A 26,248-nucleotide genomic window follows, 5' to 3' on the forward strand; every position below is an offset into this window, starting at 1 on the left:
GTGGGGGCATTTTGTAAGTGGGGCCCCTGGCCAGCAGGGAAACCTGATCCTGTTTTAGAAGACCCACTACATAGCATCGATAGCAGGAGATGGGCAGGCACCAAGGCAAGAATTCACCCAACAATCTGAAAAACAACATGAAAACACCAGAACCCAATGATCTTACAACAAAAGGACTTGAACACCCTAGAACAGAAGAAGTGGGAAAAATTGACTTTATGAAAGCAATAGAGTCCCTCAAACAACATGTAAAAAATGCCCTTATAGAAATGGATGAGAAGTATAACAAAAAGTTTGAAGAAATGAGTAAATACATAAATGATACCCTGGGCAACCAAGAAAAAACAATCAAACAGGTAATGGAAACAGTTCAAGAATTGCAAACTAAAATGGAAGCAAGGAAGAAAACACAAACTGAGAACCGGCTGGATATGGAAAATCTAGGTCAACAAGCAGAGCCTACAGAAACAAGCATAATCAATAGAATACAAGAGATAGAAGAAAGAATCTCAGATTCTGACGACACCATAGAGAAAATAAATGCACTGATCAAAGAAAACAGCAAAGCCAACAAATTCTCATCACAAAACATTCAGGAAATGTGGGACACAATAAAAAGACCAAACGTAAGAATAATAGGAATAGAAGAAGGAGAAGAGTCACAGCTCAAAGGCCCAGAAAACATTTTTAACAAAATTATGGAAGAAAACTTTCCCAACATAAAAAAGATATTCCTTTGAATATTCAAGAAGCATACAGAACACCAAATAGACTGGATCAAAAAAAATCCCCTTGCCATGTAATAAACAAAACACAAAACATACAGATTAAAGAAAGAATATTAAGAGCTGCAAAGGAAAAAGGCCAAGTAACCTATAAAGGTAAACCGATCAGACTCACACCTGACTTCTCTATGGAAACTATGAAAGCCAGAAGGTCCTGGATAGAGGTACTACAGAAACTAAGAGACCGTGGATACAAGCCCAAGCTACTATACCCAGCTAAGCTATCATTCACTATCAATGGAGAAAACAAAATATTCCAGGATAAGAACTAATTCAAACAATATGTAGCCAAAAATCCAGCATTACAGAAAGTAATAGAAGGAAAATCACAACCCAAGGAATCCAACATTGCCAACACTGCCTACAATAACTCAGGCATCTAGTAACCCTTCACCAGCACAACTCAAAGAAGGGAGACACACAAACTCTACTAACAAAAACAATAAGAATAACTGGAGTAAACAACTACTGGTCATTAAAATCACTTAATATTAATGGACTCAATTCACCTATAAAAAGGCACAGGCTAAGAGATTGGATACAAAAACAGGATCCAACATTCTGCTGCTAACAAGAAACACATCTCAACCACAAAGACAGACATCTACTCAGAGTAAAGGGTTGGGAAAAGGGTTTTCAAGCAAATGGGCCTAAGAAACAAGCAGGAGTGGCCATACTAATTTCTAACAAAACTGATTTCAAACTAAATTCAATCAGAAGAGATTGAGATGGACACTTTATACTCATAACAAGAACAATTCATCAAGATGAAGTCTCAATCCTGAATATCTATGCCCCTAATATAAAAGCACCCACTTATGTAAAAGAAATATTACTAAAACTCAAGGCAGACATCAAACCACACACACTACTAGTAGGAGACTTCAAAACACCTCTCTCACTAATGGACAGGTCAATCAGACAGAAACCTAATAGAGAACTAAGAGAATTATGGGAGGTAATGAAGCAAATGGACTTAACAGACATCTATAGAACACTCCACCCAAATAAGAAAGAATATACCTTCTTCTCTGCAGCTCATGGAACCTTCTCAAAAATTGACCACATACTTCGTAACAAAGGAAACATCCACAGATACAAAAAATATCAGTGTCTACCTGTGTCTTATCAGATCACCACAGATTAAAGTTAGAAGGCAACAACAACGCTACCCCCAGAAAGCCAACAAACTCATGGAAACTGAACAGTCAACTACTGAACCACACCTGGGTCAAGGAAGAAATTAAGAAAGAAATTAAAGTCTTCCTTGAAATTAATGAAAATAAAGAGACAACATACTCAAACCTTTGGGACACATTAAGAGCAGTGCTAAGAGGAAAGTTCATAGCACTAAGTGTCCACTTAAAGAAAACAGAGAAAGAAAGAATACCTTGGAGACTTAGCAGCACACCTGAAAGCTCTAGAAAAAAAAAGAAGCAGACATGCCTAGGAGGAGTAGAAGACTGGAAATAATCAAAATGAGGGTGAAAATCAACAAAATAGAAACACAGAAAACAATCCAAAGAATCAATGAAGCAAAATGTTGGTTCTTGGAGAAAATCAACAAGATCGACAAACCCCTATGCAAACTAATTAAACAACAGAGAGAAAACACGCAAATAAATGAGATCAGAAATGAAAAGGGGGACATAACCACAGACACAGAGGAAATTCAGAGAATCATTAGATCTTACTACAAAATCCTGTATGCCCCCAAACTAGAAAATACAAAAGAAATGGACATTTTTTTAGATAAGTACCATATACCAAAGTTAAACCAAGACCAGGTGAACAATCTAAATAGACCTGTTATTCGCGAAGAAATAGAAGCTGTTATCAAAAACCTCCCTTCCAAAAAAACTCCAGGACCAGATGGTTTCAATGCAGAATTCTATCAGAACTTCCAAGAAGAGCTAATACCTATACTCCTTAAGGTATTTCACAATATAGAAACAGAAGAGTCATTGCCAAATTCCTTTTATGAAGCTACAGTCACCCTGACACCAAAATCTCACAAAGATTTAACCAAGAAACAGAATTACAGGCCAATCCCACTTGTGAACATCGACACAAAAGTTCTCAATAAAATACTGGCAAACCGAATCCAAGAACACATTAGAAAAATTACAGATTATGATCAAGTAGGCTTCATCCCAGAGATGCAGGGCTGGTTCAACATATGCAAATCTATCAATGTAATCCATCATATAAATAAACTGAAAGAAAAAAGAACCATATGATCATTTCATTAGATGCTGAAAAAGCAATCGACAAAAATTCAATACCCCTTTATGATAAAGGTCTTGGAGAGATTAGGGATACAAGGATCATACCTAAATATAATAAAAGCTATTTACAGCAAGCCAACAGCTAACATTAAATTAAATGGAGAGAAACTCAAAACCATCCCAATAAAATCAGGAACATGACAAGGCTGTCCACTCTCTCCCTACCTCTTCAATATAGTGCTTGAAGTTCTAGCAATAGCAATAAGACAACATAAGGGATCAAGGAGATTTGTATTTGAAAGGAAGAAGTTAAACTTTCGGTATTTGCAGATGATATGACAGTATACATAAGTGACCCCAAAAACTCTACCAAAGAACTCCTATGGCTGATAAACACTTTTAGTAATGTGGCAGGATACAAGATCAACTCCAAGAAATCAATGGCCTTCCTATACACTAAGGATAAGGAAGCAGAGAGGAAATAAGAGAAGCATCACCTATCATGATAGCCACAAATAGCGTAAAATATCTTTGGGTAACTCTGACCAAGGAAGTGAAAGATCTATTTGACAAGAACTTTAAGTCTTTGAAGAAAGAAATTGAAGAGGACACCAGAAAATGGAAGGATCTCCCTTGCTCTTGGATTGGGAGGATCAACATAGTAAAAATGGCAATTCTACCAAAAGCAATCTATAGATTCAATGCAATCCCCATCAAAATTCTTCACAGACCTTGAGAAGACAATAATCAACTTTATATGGAAAAACAAAAAAAAAAACCAGGATAGCCAAAACAATCCTATACAATAAAGGATATTCTGGAGGCATTACCATCCCTGACTTCAAACTTTATTACAAAGCTACAGTATTGAAAACAGCTTGGTATTGGCATAAAAACAGAGAAGTTGATTAATGGAATAGAGTAGAAGACCCGGACTTTAACCCACAAACCTATGAACACCCGATTTTCAATAAAGGAGCTAAAAGTATACAATGGAAAACAGAGAGCATCTTCAACAAATTGTGCTGGCAAAACTGGATGTCAACCTGTAGAAGAATGAAAATAGATCCATATCTATCACCATGCACAAAACTCAAGTCCAAATGGATTAAGGACCTCAATATCAATCTGAACACACTGAACCTGATAGAAGAGAAAGTGGGAAGTACTCTACAACTCATGGGCACAGGAGACCACTTCCTACATATAACCCCAGCAGCACAGACATTAAAGACATCATTGAATAAATGGGACCTCCTGAGACTGAGAAGCTTCTGTAAAGCAAAGGACACTGCCACTAAGACAAAAAGGCAACCCACTGACTGGGAGAAGATCTTCACCAACCCCGCAACTGACAAAGGTCTGATCTCCAGAATATATAAAGAACTCAAGAAACTAGACCGTAAAAGGTTAATCAACCCAATTATAAAATGGGGCAATTACCTGAACAGAGAATTCTCAACAGAAGAAGTTCAAATGGCCAAAAGACACTTAAAGTCATGCTCAACTTCCTTAGCAAATCAAGACAACTTTAAGATACCATCTTACACCTGTCAGAATGGCTAAAATCAAAAACACCAATGATAGTTTTTGCTGGAGAGGTTGTGGAGAAAGGGATATACTCATCCATTGCTGGTGGGAATGCAAACTTGTGCAACCACTTTGGAAAGCAGTGTGGCGGTTTCTCAGGACATTGGGAGTCAACCTACCCCCTAAACCCAGCAATACCACTCTTGGGAATATAACCAAGAGATGCCCTATCATACAACAAAAGTATATGCTCAACTATGTTCATAGCAGCATTGTTTGTAATAGCCAGAACCTGGAAACAACCTAGATGCCCTTCAATGGAAGAATGAATGAAGAAAGTATGGAATATATACATATTAGAGTACTACTCAGCAGTAAAAAAACAATGTCTTCTTGAATTTTGCATGAAAATGGACAGAAATAGAAAACACTATCCTGAGTGAGGTAACCCAGACCCAAAAAGATGTATATGGTATGTACTCACTCATAAGTGAATTCTAGCCATAAATAAAGCACATTGAGCCTATAATTTGTGATCCTAGAAAAGCTAAATAAGAAGGTGAACCCAAAGAAAAACATGTAGTTATCCTCCTGGATACTGGAATTAGACAAGATTGCCAGACAAATGTTGGGAGCACAGGGGCGGGAGTGAAATGGGGGTAAGGGGAGATGGGAAGAGAGAAAAGAGAAGGGGAGGAAGGGGAGAGCTTGGGGGAATGGGACAATTGGGATGTAGGAAGGGTGGAAATGGAAGCAGGAAAGTAGAAATCTTAATTATGGGAGCCATTTTAGGGTTGGCAAGAGACTTCACTCTAGAGGGGTTCCCATGTGTCCAAGAAGATGTCCCCAGCTTGTTCCTTGGGCAGCTGAGGAGAGGGCACCGGAACTGTCCTTATCCTATAGCAACACTGATGAGTATCTTGCATATCACCATAGAACCTTCTCTGGCCATAGATGGAGATAGAGACAGAGACCCACATTGGAGCACTGAACTGAGCTCCCAAGGTCCAAATGAGGAGCAGAAGGAGGGAGAACATGAACAAGGAAGTCAGGACCACGAGGGGTGTGTCCATCCACTGAGACATTGGGGCTGAAATAATGGGAGCTCACCAAGGCCAGCTGGATTGGGACTGATGGAGCATGTGATCAAACTAGACTCTCTGAATGTGGCTGACAATGAGGGCTGACTGAAACGTAAAGGACAATGGCACTGGGTTGATGTGGGAGTGTCATATATCAATTTGTTGATTCCTTTGGCTAAGCAATAAAGAAACTGCTAGGCCAATTTGATAGGCCCACCCTTAGGTGGGTGGAGTAAACAGAACAGAACGCCCAGAGGAAGAGGAAGTGAGGTCAGACTCCACAGCTCTCCTCTCCAGAGCAGACGCCTCAGCAGAGACGCCATGCTACCTGCTCCAGGGAAGACGCACACCATGCCCCAGCTCCGACCCAGGATGGACTTAGGTTAGAATCTTCCCGGTAAGCGCACCTAGGGGCGCTACATAGATTATTAGAAATGGGCCAGAGCAGTGTTTAAAAGAATACAGTGTCCGTGTAATTATTTGGGGCATAAGCTAGCCGAGCCAGGTGGCTGGGGATTTGGGGACACAACCCTGCCGCCGCCCATATTACTACAAATGGCGCCCAACGTGGGGCTAACTGAGTCCACAGAAAGCCTGAGAAAACTTGGAAAAGAATAGAGTAAAGCGTGTTTCTTGTGGCAATTTCTCGGGTCTACTCTGCTTGCTAGAGGCAAGCAAGCGCCTCATCTAAGAGAGGCTTCCTGACTCAGCTTTAGCTGCAAAACCCTGCTGCTCATTAAGAGGTCCTGCCACAAAACACTTAAACAGTGTTGATGAAAAGTTGAACGCATGCTTTTCGGTTTTCAGGCGTAGCAGGAAAAAAGGTGCGCCGTTTAAAAATGCCGGCTTTCTGGGCCATCCTGCCAGGGCAAACTCTGACTGTTTGGGGCAGGAGGGTCGGCTACTGAGAGAGGACTTGAGTGTTGTCTGTTGTAGCTTGCTGGCTGGCAGGGACCTTGCAGCCAGTACCTCAGCCATGAGGCTGGAAAGCTAAGGAATGGGCTGGATCCAGCCGTCAAAGCCACGCCTTTAGTCCTACTGATATTGCTTGGTAAATTAAAGACTCGTGTGGTCAGAAAAGGAGAGAGAGATACAGTAAAAAGAGAGATTCAAAGACAAAGAAAATTTTTAAATGATTTAAAGTGTGTTAAAAATATATGCAAACTAAAAGTTAAAATTCTTAAAGTAAACCTCTGTGACTTCCAGGTGTGGTTGCACACGCCTTTAATCCCAGTGCCTAAAAGACAGAGACAAACAGATCTCTGTGAGTTCAAGGTGTAGTAGGAAACACCTTTAATCCCAATGCCTGGGAGGCAGAGACAGGCGGATCTCTGAGAGTTCAAAAACAGCCTGGTCTACAGGGTTATTCCAGGTCAAAGATATGCGCTCAAAAAGCAAAAAGTTAACTTAGGAATGTCACAGCTTAGATTCTTAAGCGCCTAGTGATTTAAACGCGCAAATCAAAAGTGCTCCTGGATAGTAAAAAATTGCAGATTCACAATAGGACAGATTCAGACCACTGAAAGATCACACTGTTGGATGAATGTACGTAGGCTTGGGAGAGAGAAGAAAAAGAATATAGAGAATAAAGTTAATGTTAAAAAAAAAAGGTAAAGTCTTTAAAGAGACAGAGTACAGATAGTTAAGAGATTAAAAGAAATAAAGAAAAATAAGCCGCGTAAAAATGAAAAATTCACAGAGAGTCTGGATTCTTTGTAGTATTGTGTTTTCTTTAAAATTTTTGACTGTGAAGGAGCTAAGTACAGAGAGACATTTCATTATATGGGCTGCCAAGTGGAACCAGAATGGATATAAGGGTATTACGATTTCAGAATTTGGGTCTAAGGATATGATGCTTTGGAGAGAGTCTTCTTTTGTTTTCACAGAGGATGAGACCCTGTTCATTTCTTCTATTCCGATTTGGTATGATGGACCACGTCCTCCTGAAGGGTTGCTGTGAACATCTTCAGAAAATTGCCTTGCTCAACTGCCAACTGAGATAAACCTGGCACACAGGTTACACCCTAAAATCATTAACGACGCCCCCATTCAGCAGGAAGCAGTTTGGAGAGAAAAAACTGCGCCCATGTTCCCAAATATTGTTTATAAATGTTCTTTTACCTTTAAAGGGGGAAATGATATAGGTATGAATAATTTGCATTGATAGAGATTTATGGTCAATTTTGTTATATGTATAAATGTTTCTGATGTAACTTTTACTTGATAACTGTTTTGTTATATGTAATTTTGCTATGTTAAAGTTAAAGCCTTTCTTTTTTGTTTAAACAGAAAAAGGGGAAGTGATGTGGGAGTGTCATATATCAATTTGTTGATTCCTTTGGCTAAGCAATAAAGAAACTGCTAGGCCCATTTGATAGGCCCACCCTTAGGTGGGTGGAGTAAACAGAACAGAACGCCCAGAGGAAGAGGAAGTGAGGTCAGACTCCACAGCTCTCCTCTCCAGAGCAGACGCCTCAGCAGAGACGCCATGCTACCTGCTCCAGGGAAGACGCACACCATGCCCCAGCTCCGACCCAGGATGGACTTAGGTTAGAATCTTCCCGGTAAGCACACCTAGGGGCGCTACATAGATTATTAGAAATGGGCCAGAGCAGTGTTTAAAAGAATACAGTGTCCGTGTAATTATTTGGGGCATAAGCTAGCCGAGCCAGGTGGCTGGGGATTTGGGGACGCAACCCTGCCGCCGCCCATATTACTACACTGGGTTTTGATTCTACTGCATGTACTGGCTTTGTGGGAGCCTAGTCTGTTTGGATGCTCACCTTCCCAGACCTGGATGGAGGGGGTAGTACCTTGGACTTTCCACATGGCTAGGAACTCTGACTGCTCTTTGGACTGGAGAGGGAGGGGGACGAGAGTGGGGGAAGAAGAAGGAAAATGGGAGGAAGAGAGGAGGTGGAAATTTTTAATAAAAAAAAGAAAAGAAATAAGCAAAACTAGGAGCAGAAATCTGTGTCTTTTCCTCATGGCCTAGTGTGGCTATGCAATCAATAGGTGTTTCACCTGGACCCCAAGTGAGTGGCAGCTACCCACAGTACTTTGCAATTAATATCAATAACAAACAAAAATAAAGATGTTTTGTAACAGTCTCCTGGAAAAAAAGAAATAAAAAACTCCCTTAAAGAAATGGAGAAAAAGACAAACAAAAAATTGGAAGAAATCAATAATTCTCTTAAAGAAAACCAATAAAAAGCAATCAAACAGGAGAAACAAACAATTAAAACAGCTCAAGAATAAAAAACTAAAAGGGAGGCAATGATAAAAACACAAAATGAGGGAATTCTGGAAAAGGAAAATCTGGTTATATGAACAGGAACAACAGATGCAAGCATAACCAGCAGAATACAAGAGATGGAAGAGAGAATCTCAGAAATTGAAGCTACAATAGAGGAAATAGATTCATTGATCAAAGAAAATACCAAATCCAATAAATTTTTAAATGAAAACATCCAGGAAATCTGGGACATCATGAAAAGACAAAACCTAAGAATTATAAGGATGGAAGAAAGGGAAGAACTCCAGCTAAAAAGCACAGAAAATATATTGAACAAAATCATAGAGGAAATCTTTCCCAACCTAAAAAAATATATGCCTATTAAAGATACAAGAAGTTTACAGAACACCAAATAAATTGAACCAAAAAAGTCCCCTTGCAATATAATAATCAAAACACTAAGCATAAAGAATATTAAGAGTTGCAAAAGTAATAGACCAAGCAACAAATAAAAGCAGACCTATTAGAATTACACCCAACATCTCAATGGAAACCCTAAAAGCAAGAAGGTCCTGGATAGATGTGACACAGACATTAAGAGACCACAGATTCAAACCCAGACTACTATGTCCACAAAGCTTTCATTGAGAAAACAAGATATTTCATGACAAAAACCAAATTTAAACAATACCTACCCACTAACACATATTTACAGAAAATACTAGAAAATCTCCAACCCAAGAAAGCTAGCTACACCCACAAAAACACAAGCAACCAATAACATCATACCAGCAAAGCCCCAAAAAGGGAAGCACACAAACACTACCACAAAAAATTAACAGAAATTAATTATCACTGATCTCTTACTATCAATGGACTCAATTCACCTATAAAAAGACACAGGCTAGCAGACTGGATACAAATACAAGATTCATCCTTCTGTTGAATGCAAGAAACAAACTCAACCTCAAAAACAGACGTTACCTCAGAGTTAAGGGTTGGGAAAAGATTTTCCAATCAAATGGACCAATAAAGAAGTGGGTATAGCTATCCCAATATCTAATAAAATAGACACCAAACTAAAATAGATAAAAAACAGATGGAGAAGGACACGTCATTCTCCTCACAGGAAAAGTTCATCAAGATAAAGTCTCAATCCTAAACATCTATTCCCAAAATACAATAACACCTTCGTGTGTAAAATAAACATTACTAAAGCTTAAATCACACATTAAACCCCACACACTAACAGTAAGAGACTACAACACCCTACTCTCACTAATGGACACGTCTGTCAGACAGAAACTTAACAGAGAAATAAGAGACTAACAAATGTCATGACTCATATGGGCATAACAGACATCTTTAGAACATTTCATCCAAACACAAAAGAATATACCTTCTTGGCACCTTATGAACCTTCTTCAAATATAACCACATACTAGGTTACAAAGCAAACTTCAACAAATAAAAAAATATGGAATACTCCTCTATCTTATTGAATCATGATGGCTTAATGTTAGAATTCAGCAACAACACTAATTATAGAAAGCCTACATATTTATGGAAAATGAACAGTGGTCAGTTAAATAATCACTGTGTCAAGGAAGAAATAAAGAAAAAAATTAAAGACTTCCTAGAATTCAATGAAAATGAATGTACAACATACCCAAACCTATAAGACACTATGAAAGCAGTGCTAAGAGGAAAGTTCATAGCACTAAGTGCCTACATAAAGAAAGTACAGAAATCACACACTAGCAACTTAACAACATACCTGAAAGCTCTAGAACAAAAAGAAACAGGGTAACATGGGGATGGGGGGGTAAAAGACAGAAAATAATCAAATTGAGGGCTGAAGTAAAAAAAAAAGCAAAGAAAAAATACAAAGAATCAATGAAACCAATAGTTGGTTCTTAGAGAAAATCAACAAAATAGTCAAATAAGCAAACCCTTATCCAAACTAATGAAAAGGTAGAGAGAAACATCCAAATTAACAAAATCAGATTTGAAAGGGAGACATAATATCAGATACTAAAAACCTTTACTCAAGAAAATTGGAAAATCTAAAAGAAATGGACAATTTACTGGATAGGTACCATATACCAAAATTAAGTCAGAACCAGATGAACAATATGAATAGACCTATAACCTGTAAGAAAATAGAAGCAGTCATCAAAAGTCTCCCAACCAAAAAAAAGTGCCTATTGCTTGATGGTTTCACTGAAAAATTCTACCAGAACTTCAAAGAATAACTAATACATATACTCTTCAAACTCCACAAAATAGAAACAGAAGGAACATTGTCAAACTTGTTATGAGGCTACATTTACCCTGATACTGACACCACATAAGACTCAACTAAGAAAGAGAATTACAGAAGAATTTCCCTCCTGAACATTCATGATCAAATTGACTTCTTCTCAGAGATCCAGGGATGGTACAACATATGAAAATTGATCAATATAATCCACCATATACATAAACTGAAAGAAAAAAAACAAATGATTACCTCACTAGATGCCAAAGAAGCATTTGACAAAATTGAACTCCCCTTCATGATAAAGGTCTTGGAGAGAACAGGTATACAGGAACATGTCTAAACATAATAAAGTAATATACAGCAAACAGACAGCCAACATCAACTTAAATGTAGAGAAACTCAAAGCAATTTCACTAAAATCAGGAACAAAGCAATGCTGTCTGCTCTCTTCATATCTATTCAACATAGTACTTGAAATTCTAGCTAGAGCAATAAGATAACAAAGGACATCAAGGGGATACAAATTAGATAGGAAGAAGTCAAACATTTGCTATTTGCAGATGATAACATAGTATATGTAATTGACCCCAAAAATTCTATGAGGAAACTCCTAAGCAGATAATCACTGTAACAGAATGTAATAGGATAGAAGATAAACTCTCAAAAAAATCATAGCCTTCCTATATACAAGTGATAAAAAGAATGAGAAAGAAATCAGAGAAACATCACCATTTGCAACAGCCAAAAATAAGATAAAATATTTTGGGTAGCACTAACCAAAAAAGTAAAAAATATGTATGACAAGAACTTTAAGCCTTTGAAGAAAGAAATTCTGAAATATATTAGAAAATGGAAAGATCTTCCATGCTCTTGCATAAATAGGATCAACATAATAAAAATGACAATCCTACCAAAGCAATCTACAGATTCAGTGCAATCCCCATCAAAATTCCAACACAATTTTTCACATACCTCAAAAGAATAATAATCAACTTCATATGGAAAAGCAAAACAAAACAAAAAGGATAGCCAAAACAATCATGTATAATAAAGAAACTTCCAGAGGCATCACCATCCCTGACATCAAGCTCTATTATGAGCTACAATAATGAAAACAGCTTAGTATTGGCATAAAAACTGACAAGTGAAACAATGGAATTGAACCATTGACCTTGATATTAACCCAGACACCTATGAACAACTGATTTTTGACAAAGAAGCACTAAAAATTATACAATGGAAAAAAGAAAGCATCTTCAACAAATGGTGCTGGCATAACTGGGTATCAGCATGGAAAAGAACACAAATAGATCCACATCTATTTCCATGCACAAAATTCAAATTCAAATGGATCAAACACCTCAACATAAATCCTTCTACATAGAAGAGAAAGTGTGAAATAGCCTGGAACACATGGGTATAGAAGAGCAATTCCTAAATATAACACTAGTGGCACAGACACTGAGAGCAACAATATATAAATGGGACCTCCTGAAACTGAGAATCTTCTGTAAGCAAAGGACATGGTCAATAAGACAAGACAACAGCCTACTGAATGGGTAAATATCTTCACCAATGCCACATCAGACAGAAGACTCATCTTTATTATACATGACAAAAAAACTAGACACTAAAATACAAAATAATCCAATTAAAGAGTTGGGCACAGATTTAGATAAAGAATTATCAACTAAAGAATCTCAAATGGCCAAAAGACACTTAAGAAACTGCTCAATATCCTTAGCCAACAGGGAAATGCAAATCAAAATGACTCTGAGATACCATCTGATACCAGTCAAATTGTCTAAGATAAAAAACACCAAGATATCTTATGCTGGAAAGGATGTAGAGTAAGGGGAACACCCCTCTATTGCTGGTGAAAGTGCAAGCTTGCACAACCACTTTGGAAATTATTTTGGTGGTTTCTCAGAAAATTGAGAATCAACCTTTCTGAAGACCCAGCAATACCACTCTTGCTCATATACCAAAAGGATGCTCAACCATACTACAATGGCATTTGCTTAACTATGTTCATAGTAACATCATTGTAATAGCCAAAACATGGAAACAGCCTAGATGGCCTCTCAACTGACAAATGGATAAAGAAAATGTGGTACATTTATGCAATGGATTTCTACTCAGCATTAAAATAATGACATATTGAAATTTCCATCCAAATGGATGGAACTAGAAAAAAACATCCTGAGTGAGGTAACCCAGACCAATAAAAATGAGCACAGTATGTACTCACACATAAGTGGATATTAGACATAAGGCAAAGGATAATAAGCCTATAGTCCAAGACCATAGAGAATCTAGGTAACAAGGAGAACCCTAACAGAAGCATTCATTGATCCCTTCGGGACAGGGAAACAGACAAGATCTGCTGAAAAAATTGGGAGCATGGAGTTTGAGGGGAGGTGGAAAGGTAAAAGGGAACGAGGAGAGGAGAGGGGAAGGTGGGAAGAGAATATGAGGGAATGGGATGGTCAAGATCGGGGAAAAACAGAGAGGAAGAACACGAAAAGAAATATCTTCATTGAGGGAGTTATTATGGGCCTACCAAGAAGTCTGGCAGTAGGGAAATTTCCAGGAATCCACAAGAATAACCCCAGCTAAGACCCTAAGGAATAGTTGGAGAGGGTGCCGTGCAATTAGATTGATGATGACCTTAAGTGTCATTATAGAACCTTCACCCAGCAACTGATGGAAGCCAATGCTGAGCTCTCAAAATCTAGTCAAAGAGAGGATGGAGCAATAATATGAGCAAAGGGGTCAAGACCATGATGGGGATACCCACTGAAAGAACTTACCTGAGCTAATAGGAGCTCACTGACTCCAGCCTCACAGAAGGGGAACCAGCATAGGACCAAAATGTGGGCCCTCGAAATGTGGATGACAGTTGTATGGATGGGGCAAACTATGGGGCCAGTAGCAGTGGAAACAGGATTTATACCTACTGCTTGAACTGGCTTTTGGGACATATTCCCTGACAGGATGCCTTACTCAGCCTAGATATAGTGGGGAGGGCCTTGGTCCTCCCTCAAAATGATGTGCTAGACTTTGTTGACTCCCCATGGGAAGCCTTACCCTCTCTGAGGAGTGGATGGGCGATCGGGTGGAAGAGAAGGTGGAAAGAGTAGAAGGAGGAGAGGGAACAATGATTGGTATGTAAGATGAGAAAAGTTTTTAAAAAATATTAATTAATTGATAAAAGAATATAAGTAAAACTAGGAAAAGTCAGGATAGCAAATTAAAAATAGAATCAAATGCATATAAATTACTTAGTCACATGAAAAGTAACTGTTGGGATGTGCACTTAGAATCCTCCACATGCCCAAAATTATAGAAATGGTTAGTAGAACCACAAGTTAATTTAAAAATAAGAAATATATTAATAATCATATCTTATTCCAAACTCGATTGTATATAAGGAATGAGAAAGGATGAAAAGCATTTAGAGAGAAAATCCAAATGCATTGAAAGTAAGGAGTGGGCTTCTGAAGGGCACATGAACACCATATTTTAGAAGAGTCTTAATGGCCTTTGTAGGATTCTGCTTTATGAATACATTAAAAACTGTGTCTTAAATACAGAGTATAGGGAAATGGAAGTTTTGATACTTATGTATCAAATAGAAAATTCTGAGACAAGGTCATCAAATATCAAACTTCACTGTCAAGAATAGTCATTCTTTAAAAAGTGGAATAGACTCAATGACTCCAAAGTAAGCTGGATACTATGCAAAGTTACTTTGTATATTTTTTGATACTATTTTCTTATTTTCTTAACAATTTCATACATGTATAAAATGTATTTTTATTCTACATTTCTTCTTCTTACTCCCCCTCCAGTCTTCCCTAACATGTACAAAAATGTTTGTTTTGTTTTTTCCAGACAAGATTTCTGTGTAGATTTGGAGCCTGTCCTGGAACTAGATCTTGTAGATCAAGCTGGCTTTGAACTCACAGAGATACACCTGCCTCTGCTTCCCAAGTGCAGGGATCAAAGGCATGCACCCCCATTGCCTGGCCCAACATGTACTTTTAAAATGGGTGACAAGACAGATTTTAGTACTGACCATATAATTTAAATATCCTGTATGTTATAATGGTTAGTAGAATTCATTATGTGAAATAATATAAATTATATACTTGCAAGAATTAGACCTTATGATCTTCGTTCATTATCTATGATCTGAACTAATTTAAAAAAACTCATAGTAATACAATAATATGACTTCATTAAAATGGCCATTGAAAAAGGTATTTAAAATCATCTATTTGTATTCCTTAAATGGTTTCCTTGAAATGGAATGGCTTGTATATCCCATTAAGACAACTCCCATTAAAAGTCCATGAATTATTGGGCTAAGATAATCTTTAATATAATCTATGCCTTCCAGATTGAAAGCTAGCCAAGACACAAAAGACATAATTTAGGAAAAGAAATTTGCCGTTTGTGTTTGTGGGGGGAGGGGAGGGAGTGTAGACAGAGGGTCAGGTTGTTGAAAGGCAGATGGCTTATAAGGAAAAATAACCAGAGGCATGTATGAAAAAATAGCTTCCCCAAAAAATCTTTCCAAATATGTTTAGTTAGATACGTATCCTTGAAAAATTGAAGACTGTTTTCTACATAGTCTAAGATTATAAAATTACCATTAGAAGAAATTATGTGTGCAAATAAGCAACTTATAATTATGAAGGACATATTCAGCAGTCATTACACTTAAACACTGTTAAATTATGAATTATAGTGTTAAAATGCAGATGGGAAAGAAGCATCTCCAGAGGAGCCATAGTACTAACACTAATCTGTTATCAACTCAAGCTAAAGCTTTTGAATCTCTAGTAACTGTTCTTTGGTACTGCCGATGGCACATTGCCAAATCTACAGAGTGAAACCAATAAACACGAGTGTTTACACCACTATTACCATGGGAGCACAACACAGACTCACAAAGCTAGCACCCTTAAAGTGTTTACAGTCAAGGAGTTACTTGGAAAGAACTTCTGAAATAGACTGAACTCTTTAAAGGGAAACGCTTCAATTCTCTTCTCGGTCAAATTTATAACAACTATAATCAAAACGATACAAGACTCTGGTCATGTTCCCATTAAGGTGGAAGGAAAACTCAGCCTAGAAACTCGTGAGACAGTCCTCAACATAGGATGTGAGCCACTGTCAGATTTCCTTTTTGTTTATTGTGTTATCTATCCATAAACTGGCACTAAACACTAAACACAAATCTTTAGCCTAAAATGCGTCAAGTTTTAGTAATCTTAGGTGGAAAATTACAAGACAAGATACATAGAAACTGGAGTGTTGACTAATTTATAGGATTTTAAACCTTTGAATTAAATGCCCCTTTTCATCTTTCCCTCTTCTTCCGCTAGAGGACCACTGAGATGAGCACATTAATTGGCTTTCCTCTACTCCAGTCTGATGGAATTCCGGTGCCATGTACTCTGTGATTCTGGTTTAGTCAGCAGTGACAGTGCACACAGTGATTACTACTGAGCCACAAGCTCCAGACCAACACTAACCTTACATGCAAAGTTTAGTATACAAGCTTCAACACTTATGAAGAAAGGGATCTTTTAGAAAATATTGTAATTCTTTAAATATATCTTTAAGTTTCCTTTGATGACTTTACTGAGGTATAGATGTTAAACAATATGGCATACATTTACAGTGGACAATGTGGTGAATATTGACAGTTTGCCCATAATAACATTACACAATCAAAGTTCTAGGAATTTTTATCACTCTTGTTTAATCCATCACCTCCTAGCACTGGCCTACTTTCCTACACAACTATCAGTCTCCTTCAGTTGCTATGAGTTACTCCACTTTTTCTCAAATTGAATATAATCAGATTTATGGAACATCTAGCCCCTTTTGTCTGCCTTTGTTCATTCACAGAATTATGCCATGTATACATATTTTCATGTATTTCATTAGTTTTAAGGGTTTTGTTGTTTTTACATATTTATGTATTGTACATCAATAGATCACAACCTCTATCTTCCATCATCTGTAGTTGAGTCTCTCCTCTTAGGTAAATAGCAGTGTCTGATTATGCTGAATGATACAATGCATGTTTAGCTTTTTAAAGAGAGTGATAAAGCTTTCTCAAAGACTGCATGACAATTCAGATTCACACCAGAGTATGGTGGTTTTCCTGCATTTGCATAACCCTGCTAACATTAGAGGGCCAGCCTCCTACTATCAGCCATTCAGTCAGGTGTGTTGATACCCTATTGTGGATTGATGTACGATTTCCCAATGCCTTTAAAAGAACTCTGTCCCACTAAAAAAAAATCGTGTTGTACTTTATGTTTTTATTTAAGTGTGTATATATAGTACAGTGCATCGTTTTGTGGGATTTGACTCATTTGTAGTAGTATGACACTTGTACACATTAATAAATATGCTGATCAAGATGCAGAACTGGTCCATGACTCTGAGAATCCCTTGGGCAGTTTCTTCACGCTGGAGCACAGTAACAAACCTTCAGATCAATAAAGCACAGGCTGTGTTGTGGGTTGTGTTGGATTGTCTCTCCTTTTCTCAACTGTCCCTTCAACAGAGCCATACAGCACATGGCTCTGAATCTGCCTCCTTATTTATCATAATGTATCTGAGATTCATCCACACTATCGTGCTCTGTAACAGCTTATTCCTATTTATTTTTGAGTACTTTCGAGTACCATTATATAGTTGCAGGTAATTTTGTTTATCCATTCACCAACTCAAGGCCATTTATGTTTTTTCCAGATTTTATAGATTATGAACGATTTTGTTATACATACATACATATTGGTTTTTATATAAAATTATGTAAAAATTATTTCACATATATATTCAGTTATAATAAATAAAAAGGCCATTAATTTGAAAGGGAACAAGGAGGCTACATTGGCGGGTTTACAGGAGGAAAGGGAAGGTGAAAATATGCAATTATAATATCCAAACATGAAGAAACTATTTTTGAAATTTTTATTTTATTTTAAGCTACATATAACAATTATTTCATTTGTCTCCAATAATCACCTAGGAAGAGATGATTATATTTGGTAGATGGAGCATAATAAACATCATAAGAAATTTTGAGTCAATCATCCTGCGCTTTCACCAGCAATATGTACTCCATATCCAGGTAAAACTGGATCACACTTACAGTTTTTATTATCAGTTGTGTTTTTCAATAGATGAGTGGTATTACCTCACTGTAGTTCTAATGTCCATTCATTTTGTAACTAATGGTACCAAGAACATTTTCATTCATGTGACTGACAACTAAACACTTTATTTATTTAGCTTGAATCAATATGCAAAGTTAATTCATAGGACAGATTTTTCAGTAAATACTGTTGGAAATTTTAGACATAAAATACAATTTAAAATTTTAATACATACTTTGAGTCACATACAAAAATTTATTCAAAACTCGTTATATACTAAAATATAAATCCTAAAGCTGAAGTTTTATAAAAGAACACCTTTGTGACCACAAGTTCAGCCAGTATTCCCTGAAAATAACAGAAAAGGTATAAGTCATAAAGAAATACAATGGTCCATTGGACTTCACAAAATAAAAATCTCTTCAAAAGATGCAATTTAAGAGAAGATGAAACATGCATTCAAAACATGTATATAATGCAGAATTTGTGCTCAGAAATATCAACAGAGACCTAAAGCTTAACAATAAGCAAAACAATTTGAAAATGACGAAAATGACTGAACAGACTACACCAAATAAAAATTAAAATTGCAAATACAAAGATACAAAATATGACGAGTTACTTTGAACATGCAAATTAGAACCATAAAGGGATACCACTAGATAAATGTTTGTTGGACTTGCTAAACATAGAAACGCTGATCACAGTCAGTGTTAATACAGCTATGGAAAACAGCAACTTTTATATCCTAACTGGTGTGGGGCATGAAATGGCAAGATCTCCATGAGAATACTATGGCTAAGAGAAAAGTGTGTGTATGCCTGCACATAGTACTGCATATGCTTGTCCACAGAGGCTATACATGAGGAATCGACAGTGGAAACAGCCCAAATGCTCATCATCCAGAAAGAGCTTAGCACACTGTGTTCCCACTGTATGAATGAGGGCACAAAAGCATAAAATACACACATTTAGACCTGAAGTCACACAATACCCAGGAAGTAAAGAGGATGCTATAGAGCCTAAGGCAGCGTTTCTTCTTCTACTTAGAAGATAGAGCTAGCATCTTACCTATGTACTTATAACCTTCTTCTCCATCCACTATAGGCCTCAGCCACGTGGACCGGAGTCTTGTGTTCACTTTGGCTCCCTCAGGAGGGTAGAGTGTAAATAACAGTTCTATTGCATTGGACTTTTTGATTACTTCAGAGTGTCTTCCTTGGCTATCTGTAAAAGAGAAGAGAAAGGTGGGTGATTTTAAAGATTTACACATTTTATATGTCTTACATATTCACTACAAAAGATGAAAACTAAAACTTACTTATCAATTTTAGCATTATAATGAAAACCTGGGTTGTTCTGAATCATACAGGATTCACAAGAAGTTTCGTTTTACATTGCTTAGAAAGAGTATGTAATAAATTTACTTCTTCCATTGGAAGTGAAAGCCTTCCCATTCAATTATAAACACTTGTATTGGTAAATTAAATTTGACTTAGACAATTCTCTTGCTTTTCTTATCACAAAATTAATAATACCCTTTATATTGTTTTAGATATGTATACATTGACATATTAGATTTTGTGTATACGTACCCTAAAGGTGATAAGGAAGAAATTCAACCAATATTTAGTCATTAATACTATCAATTTTTAAAGGCATATTTTGAAGAAAAACTGAAGTTTCACATTTTTAATATTTTTAATATTAGTTTTTCATGCTAATTTAGTATTAGAGCAAAATGTAGTATATGACAGACCAAATAAAGATGGAGCTATCCTCAACAGTTTTATCAGCCTGTTGAACAAAATGTGTCTGTCTGTGCATGTGTGTGTGTGTGTGTGTGTGTGTGTGTGTGTGTGTGTGATTGAGAGAGAGAGGGTGGTGTATGTCCATGGGGGTATGAGTTTGGGGGCTGATTGGGGGGTGAGTGTGTGTATGTCTTTCTGGGGGGTTGTGAGTATACAGAGAGTGTGTGTGTGTTTATGTGTATGTGTGTGTTATAATATTATTTTAAGAAGTATTACATTTAGTTATGCTGTGGGACATTTGTTTAATGATGCAAAGATATGCTGTATTCTTTTATGTTGCATTTGTTAACTCTGTGAAACTGTGTTACTTTGTCTATCTAAAACACCTGATTGATCTAATAAAGAGTGGAACAGCCAATAGCTGGACAGAGAGAATGGATAGGTAGCACTGGCAGGCAGAAACTGTGAATAGGAGGAAATCTGGGAAGAAGGATCAAGGAGGAGCAGGATAAGGAAGAGGACACCAGGGGTCAACCACCCAGCTATACAGCAAGCCATGGAATAAGATGTAAAGAAAGGTATACAGAAAGATAAAATCCCAGAGGCAAAATACTGATGGGATAATTTAAATAAAGAAAAACTGACTAGAAATAAATCAAGCTAAAGACAGGCTTTTATAGAAAAGAACAAGCCTCCATTTGTAATTTATTTGGGAGTTGGGTGGCAGGTCCCCAAAGAACCAAAGAACAAATAGTAAAAAAAAAAAAATCATGATTCTGTATTTCTGTATAGGGCCTGTGAAAGCTGAAAAAAAAAGAGAAAGAGGGAAAGAAAGAAAAAGGCAAAAACAGAGCAAAATACTAATGAATGTTTTATTTTGTGGCTCTGATTTATTAGTCATAGTGATAAATATCTTCAAAGACATCATAAATAAGAGGATTTCCCTCTGTGTGCTACAACCCTAAATCTGTCTGAAAAATATAATATAATCCCAATAAAAATTCATACCGTCTCCAATAATTTTGCAGAATAAATTACAGAAACAATGTAATTTTGGCCTAGATGAAAAGAGCAGAAAGGAATCCGAATTGGCAGTGAAGGAAGTCTCATGATAATTCATCCTGAGACCCAGGTTCTCTTTACCTCTCTTTACCCATGCAACTAAATAATAAGCAACTGTTACGAGCAACAGAGACATGACAGGCAAAAGACAGAATAACAAGAATTCAGATTCAAAGGGGGGGGGGAAATGTGAAGAATGGGGAAATTGGTGCCCCATGCTCAAGACATTTCGAATGCCAGGCTGAGAATTATATCCTACTGTTTTCAGTTTTACCTTCTACTCTTTGTGTGTGTGTGTGTGTGTGTGTGTGTGTGTGTGTGTGTGTATGCAAGATTCAAGTCTACCTGGTATTCTATGTATCCAGTGACTACTTTTTATTTCAGAGGCTCCGTGAGCATTTGGGTCAAAGCTAGAAATGTTTTTCGATGAAATTGTCATGTTTTTTTTTTCAATACACACCATGGGAACTCATTCATTTAGAGATCACTCCACAATGTCTACTGTATAATCCTGTTCCTTGTCTTACTTCTGCTCTGATGAGGAAAGAGACCCATTTATCACACATTTACTCTCTTCACTGAGCCTCTTGACATATTACCCAGTCAGCCTTTTAGCTTTCCCTCTGGAACATTCTTTACAGAGTGAATCTCTTTTAGATTTGTAACAGTCTGGGTAGGCTTAACATTTCACATGTCATTTGTCCTGGTTCTACAGTTACAGCTTTCCTCAAACATGGTTCTTGTTTTTATTAGAAGCAAGGAATGGGAAGCAAGCTGCACTTCCAACTTTGCTTAGAATCCCAGCATTCAGGAGGCTGGGGTAAAAAGATCACAAGGTTAAATCCAGACTGAGATTCATGGTAAGTGCTAAGCCAGCCTGAATTAATAGACCTTGTCTCAAAACTAACCTAAGTGTTCAAGGTCCCACTCAAGTGAAAGAAAGGTCCGGTTCCAATAATGAAACTTCTGCTTCTACAAAGCAAAAAACTTCCTTCTAGTCAGTACCTGCTCCTCACTTCCTCCAGAACCCTCAGTAGTAGAGCTTCCTTACTGCTCCCAACAGTCTCTTTATGATTTAGATTTCTCTACTACAATTTATCTTCACCCCTCACTTTTTCTGACCTTTTATTAGCAGAGTCAATAATGCCAATAATTCTACTAATTATCTGAGGTAATCAAGGCTATTTATCTTATCAGTTTCCTTGGTCTTCCTCTCCCCCTGATAAAATTAACACATTTTTCAATAATATATATCACTAGTGTCCCACTGATACAGGCAGAATCAAGATGATGGATATATAGATGATAGATAGATAGATAGATAGATAGATAGATAGATAGATAGATATAGATAGATAGACAGACAGATTATCGGTAGGTTGTAGTAATAAGGGAGCGGCGGCGGAGCTGTGTCCCCCAACACCCCAGCCGCTGGCTCCTGCCCGGCTAGCTTATGCTCCGAAATAATTACACAGACACTGTATTCTTTTATAAACTGCTTGGCCCTTAGCTCTAGCCCTTACTGGCTAATTCTGATATCCCAATCAACCCATCTCTAACAATCTGTGAGCACCGGTCTTACCGGGAAGATTTTAGCCTATATCCATCCTGGGTTGGAGCTTCAGAGCTTCATCGCGTGTGTCTGCCCAGGAGCCGGGAGCATGGCGGACGTCTGCTCCCGAGAGGAGAGCTGCGGAGTCTGACCTCACTTCCTCTTCCTCCCGGCATTCTGTTCTGTTTACTCCACCCACCTAAGGGTGGGCCTATCCAATGGGCCTAGCAGTTTCTTTATTGCTTAACCAAGGAAATCAACAGATTGATATATGACACTCCCACATCACTTCCCCTTTTTCTGTTTAAACAAAAAAAAGGAAGGCTTTAACCTTAACATAGCAAAATTACATATAACAAAACAGTTATCAAGTAAAAGTTACATCGGAAACATTTATACATATAACAAAATTGACCTTAAATCTCTATCAATAAAGCAAAATCTATACTAATGCAAATTATTCATACCTATATCATATCCCCCTTTAAATGTAAAAGAACGTTTATAAACCATATTTGGGAACATGGGCGCAGTTTTTCTCTCCAAACTGCTTTCTGCTGAATGGGGGCGTCGTTAATTAGGTCTTTTATGGTATAACCTGTGCGCTAGTTTCATCTCAGTTGGCAGTTGAGCAAAGCAATTTTCTGAAGATGTTCACAGCAACCCTTCAGGAGGACGTGGTCCATCATACCAAATCGGAATAGAAGAAATCCATAGAGTCTCATCCTCTGTGAAAACAAAAGAAGACTCTCTCCAAAGCATCATATCCTTAGACCCAAATTCTGAAATCGTAATACCCTTATATCCATTCTGGTTTAGCTTGGCAGCCCATGTAATGAAATGTCTCTCTGTACTTAGCTCCTTCACAGTCAAAAATTTTAAAGAAAACACAATGTACATAATCCAGACTCTCTGTGAATTTTTCATCTTTATGCGGCTTATTTTTACTCTATCACTTTACTTTATTCTGTCTCTTTAAAGACTTTACCCTTTTTTTTTTAAACCATTAACTTTATTCTCTATATTCTTTTTCTTCTCTCTCCCAAGCCTACGTACATTCATCCAACAGTGTGACTCGTTTAGCGGTCTGAATCTGTCCTATTGTGAATCTGCAATTTTTTACTATCCAGGAGCACTTTTGATTTGCGCCTTTAAATCATTAGGCGCTTAAGAATCTAAGCTGCGACATTTCTAGGTTACTTTTTGCTTTTTGAGCATATATCTTTGACCTGGAATGACCCTGTAGACCAGGCTGTCTTTGAATTCTCAGAGATCCGCCTGTCTCTGCCTCCCAGGCATTGGGATTAAAGGTGTTTGCTACTACACCTTGAACTCACAGAGATCTGTTCGTCTCTGCCTTTTAGGCACTGGGATTAAAGGCGTGTGCTACCACACCTTCAAGTCACAGAGGTCTATCTCCCTCTGCCTCCCAAGTGTTGGGATTAAAGGTGTGTACTACGACACAAAACAACTCTCTTCCTTTTTTTGTTTTTTGCTTTAAGAACTTCAACTTTCAGCTTGCATATATTTTAGCACACTTTAAACCATTCAGAAATTTTCTCTGTCTTTGAATCTCTCTTTAACTGTGTATCTCTCTTTTTCTGACCACATGAGCCTTTAAATTACTGAGCAATATCAGTAGGACTAAAGGCGTGGCTTTGCCAGCTAGATCCAGTCCATTCCTTAGCTTTCCAGCCTCATGGCGGATATACAGGCTGCAGCCATGTTTATAGCCACAACTGGCATTTCAAGGTACCTGCCAGCCAGAGAGCTACAACAGACAACACTCAAGTCCTCTCTCGGTAGCCGGCCCTCCTGCCTCAAACAGTCAGAGTTTGCCCTGGCAGGATGGCCCAGAAAGCCGGCATTTTTAAACAGCGCAGCTTTTTTCCTGCTACGGCTGAAAACCGAAAAGCATGCGTTCAGCTTTTCGTCAACACCGTTTAAGTGTTTCGTGGCAGGACCTCTTAATGAGCTGCAGGCTTTGCAGCTGAAGCTGAGTCAGGAAGCCTCTCTTAGATGAGGCGCTTGCTTGCCTCTAGCAAGCAGAGTAGACCAGAGAAATTGTCACAATCAAGAAAACATGCTTTACTCTTTCCCAAGCTTTCTCAGGCTTTCTGTGGACTCAGTTAGCCCCACGTTGGGCGCCATTTGTAGTAATAAGGGAGCGGCGGCGGAGCTGTGTCCCCCAACACCCCAGCCGCTGGCTCCTGCCCGGCTAGCTTATGCTCCGAAATAATTACACAGACACTGTATTCTTTTATAAACTGCTTGGCCCTTAGCTCTAGCCCTTACTGGCTAATTCTGATATCCCAATCAACCCATCTCTAACAATCTGTGAGCACCGGTCTTACCGGGAAGATTTTAGCCTATATCCATCCTGGGTTGGAGCTTCAGAGCTTCATCGCGTGTGTCTGCCCAGGAGCCGGGAGCATGGCGGACGTCTGCTCCCGAGAGGAGAGCTGTGGAGTCTGACCTCACTTCCTCTTCCTCCCAGCCTTCCCTTCTGTTTACTCCACCCACCTAAGGGTGGGCCTATCAAATGGGCCTAGCAGTTTCTTTATTGCTTAAACAATGAAATCAACAGATTGATATATGACACTCCCACATCAGTAGGTAGGTAGATTGATTATAGAGAGATTGATGAAAATAGACAGACAAACAGACAGACAGATAGAGACAGCTATATTACTGATGCCATTGATAAAGTCCAAAGTTGTGCTGGTTGACTGAGAAATCTCTGATTTTATTGAATTGGAATATACCATCAGGAAAGAATAGAGCTGTTGCATAGAGGCTGAAATTATACCCATGGGGTAATTACCTCTAAAGCATTATTGGGGGTACTTTTAAGGCCTTTAACTCAGAGGTTCTTGTTTGCTTGCTTACTTTTGATTTTGTTTGTTTTAGTACTGAATATTGAAACAGTTCTTTGTGCAACCTGGGCAAGTACTATAATCATGAACTTGCAGTTCCTTGATAGTTCTCTTTGCTTAAAGTCAAATATGGGTTTCAATAATACCCATAAAATCCTTTGAAGAAACTCATATTGCTGTTTGGAAGGATAGCTGAAAACACATCAAAAAGACTATGAGCTTAAGTATGAAGTGTAATGAACTAAAGGGGAAAGCCAGGAAAGCCAGGATCCTTAAGGAAGCCAGATGACTTTAAAAAGAACTCCCTAGGGAAGTAGGTAGGCTAACTGCAGATCTTCACCTCCCCTTCCACTCCTCTAAATCCAATCTTCCAGTCTCACCTACAGCTCGAATAACAAACCACCAGCTGAAGCCTTCCCTCCCTATTTCCAGGCGGTCACACAAATTTCCCCTTCAACTTTCCTGTCCCTCCTCATCTCTTTATCCAATCCTAACCACATCAGGCATTCCCTAAAAACATGCAGGACACTCCAGCTAGGGAAGCAGATAGAATGATTATCAATCTTCCCCTCTTTCTTCTTCTCTAAAACCAATCCCTCAGTCAACCCCCAACTCTGTAGCAGACCACCTTCTGTGACCTCCAACTTCTCTCTGTCCACATCTCTGGCTGATCATGCAAACTTTCCTTTTTTACTTC

The 26,248-nt window shown here is 38.0% G+C and overlaps 1 protein-coding gene across 1 annotated transcript in view; it reads right to left on the bottom strand.

Annotated features, from left to right (window-relative positions):
• Window positions 1-26,248, bottom strand: part of Iqcm (IQ motif containing M) — a 370,694-nt gene that overhangs the window by 62,027 nt on the left and 282,419 nt on the right. The window contains exon 11 of the mRNA XM_075977882.1: window positions 19,382-19,537. Within this exon, the coding sequence (XP_075833997.1) occupies window positions 19,382-19,537 (156 nt within the window). The remainder of the gene's footprint in view (window positions 1-19,381; window positions 19,538-26,248) is intronic.

This window comes from Microtus pennsylvanicus, chromosome 6 (assembly GCF_037038515.1).
Source record: "Microtus pennsylvanicus isolate mMicPen1 chromosome 6, mMicPen1.hap1, whole genome shotgun sequence".
Taxonomy (NCBI): Eukaryota; Metazoa; Chordata; class Mammalia; order Rodentia; family Cricetidae; genus Microtus; species Microtus pennsylvanicus.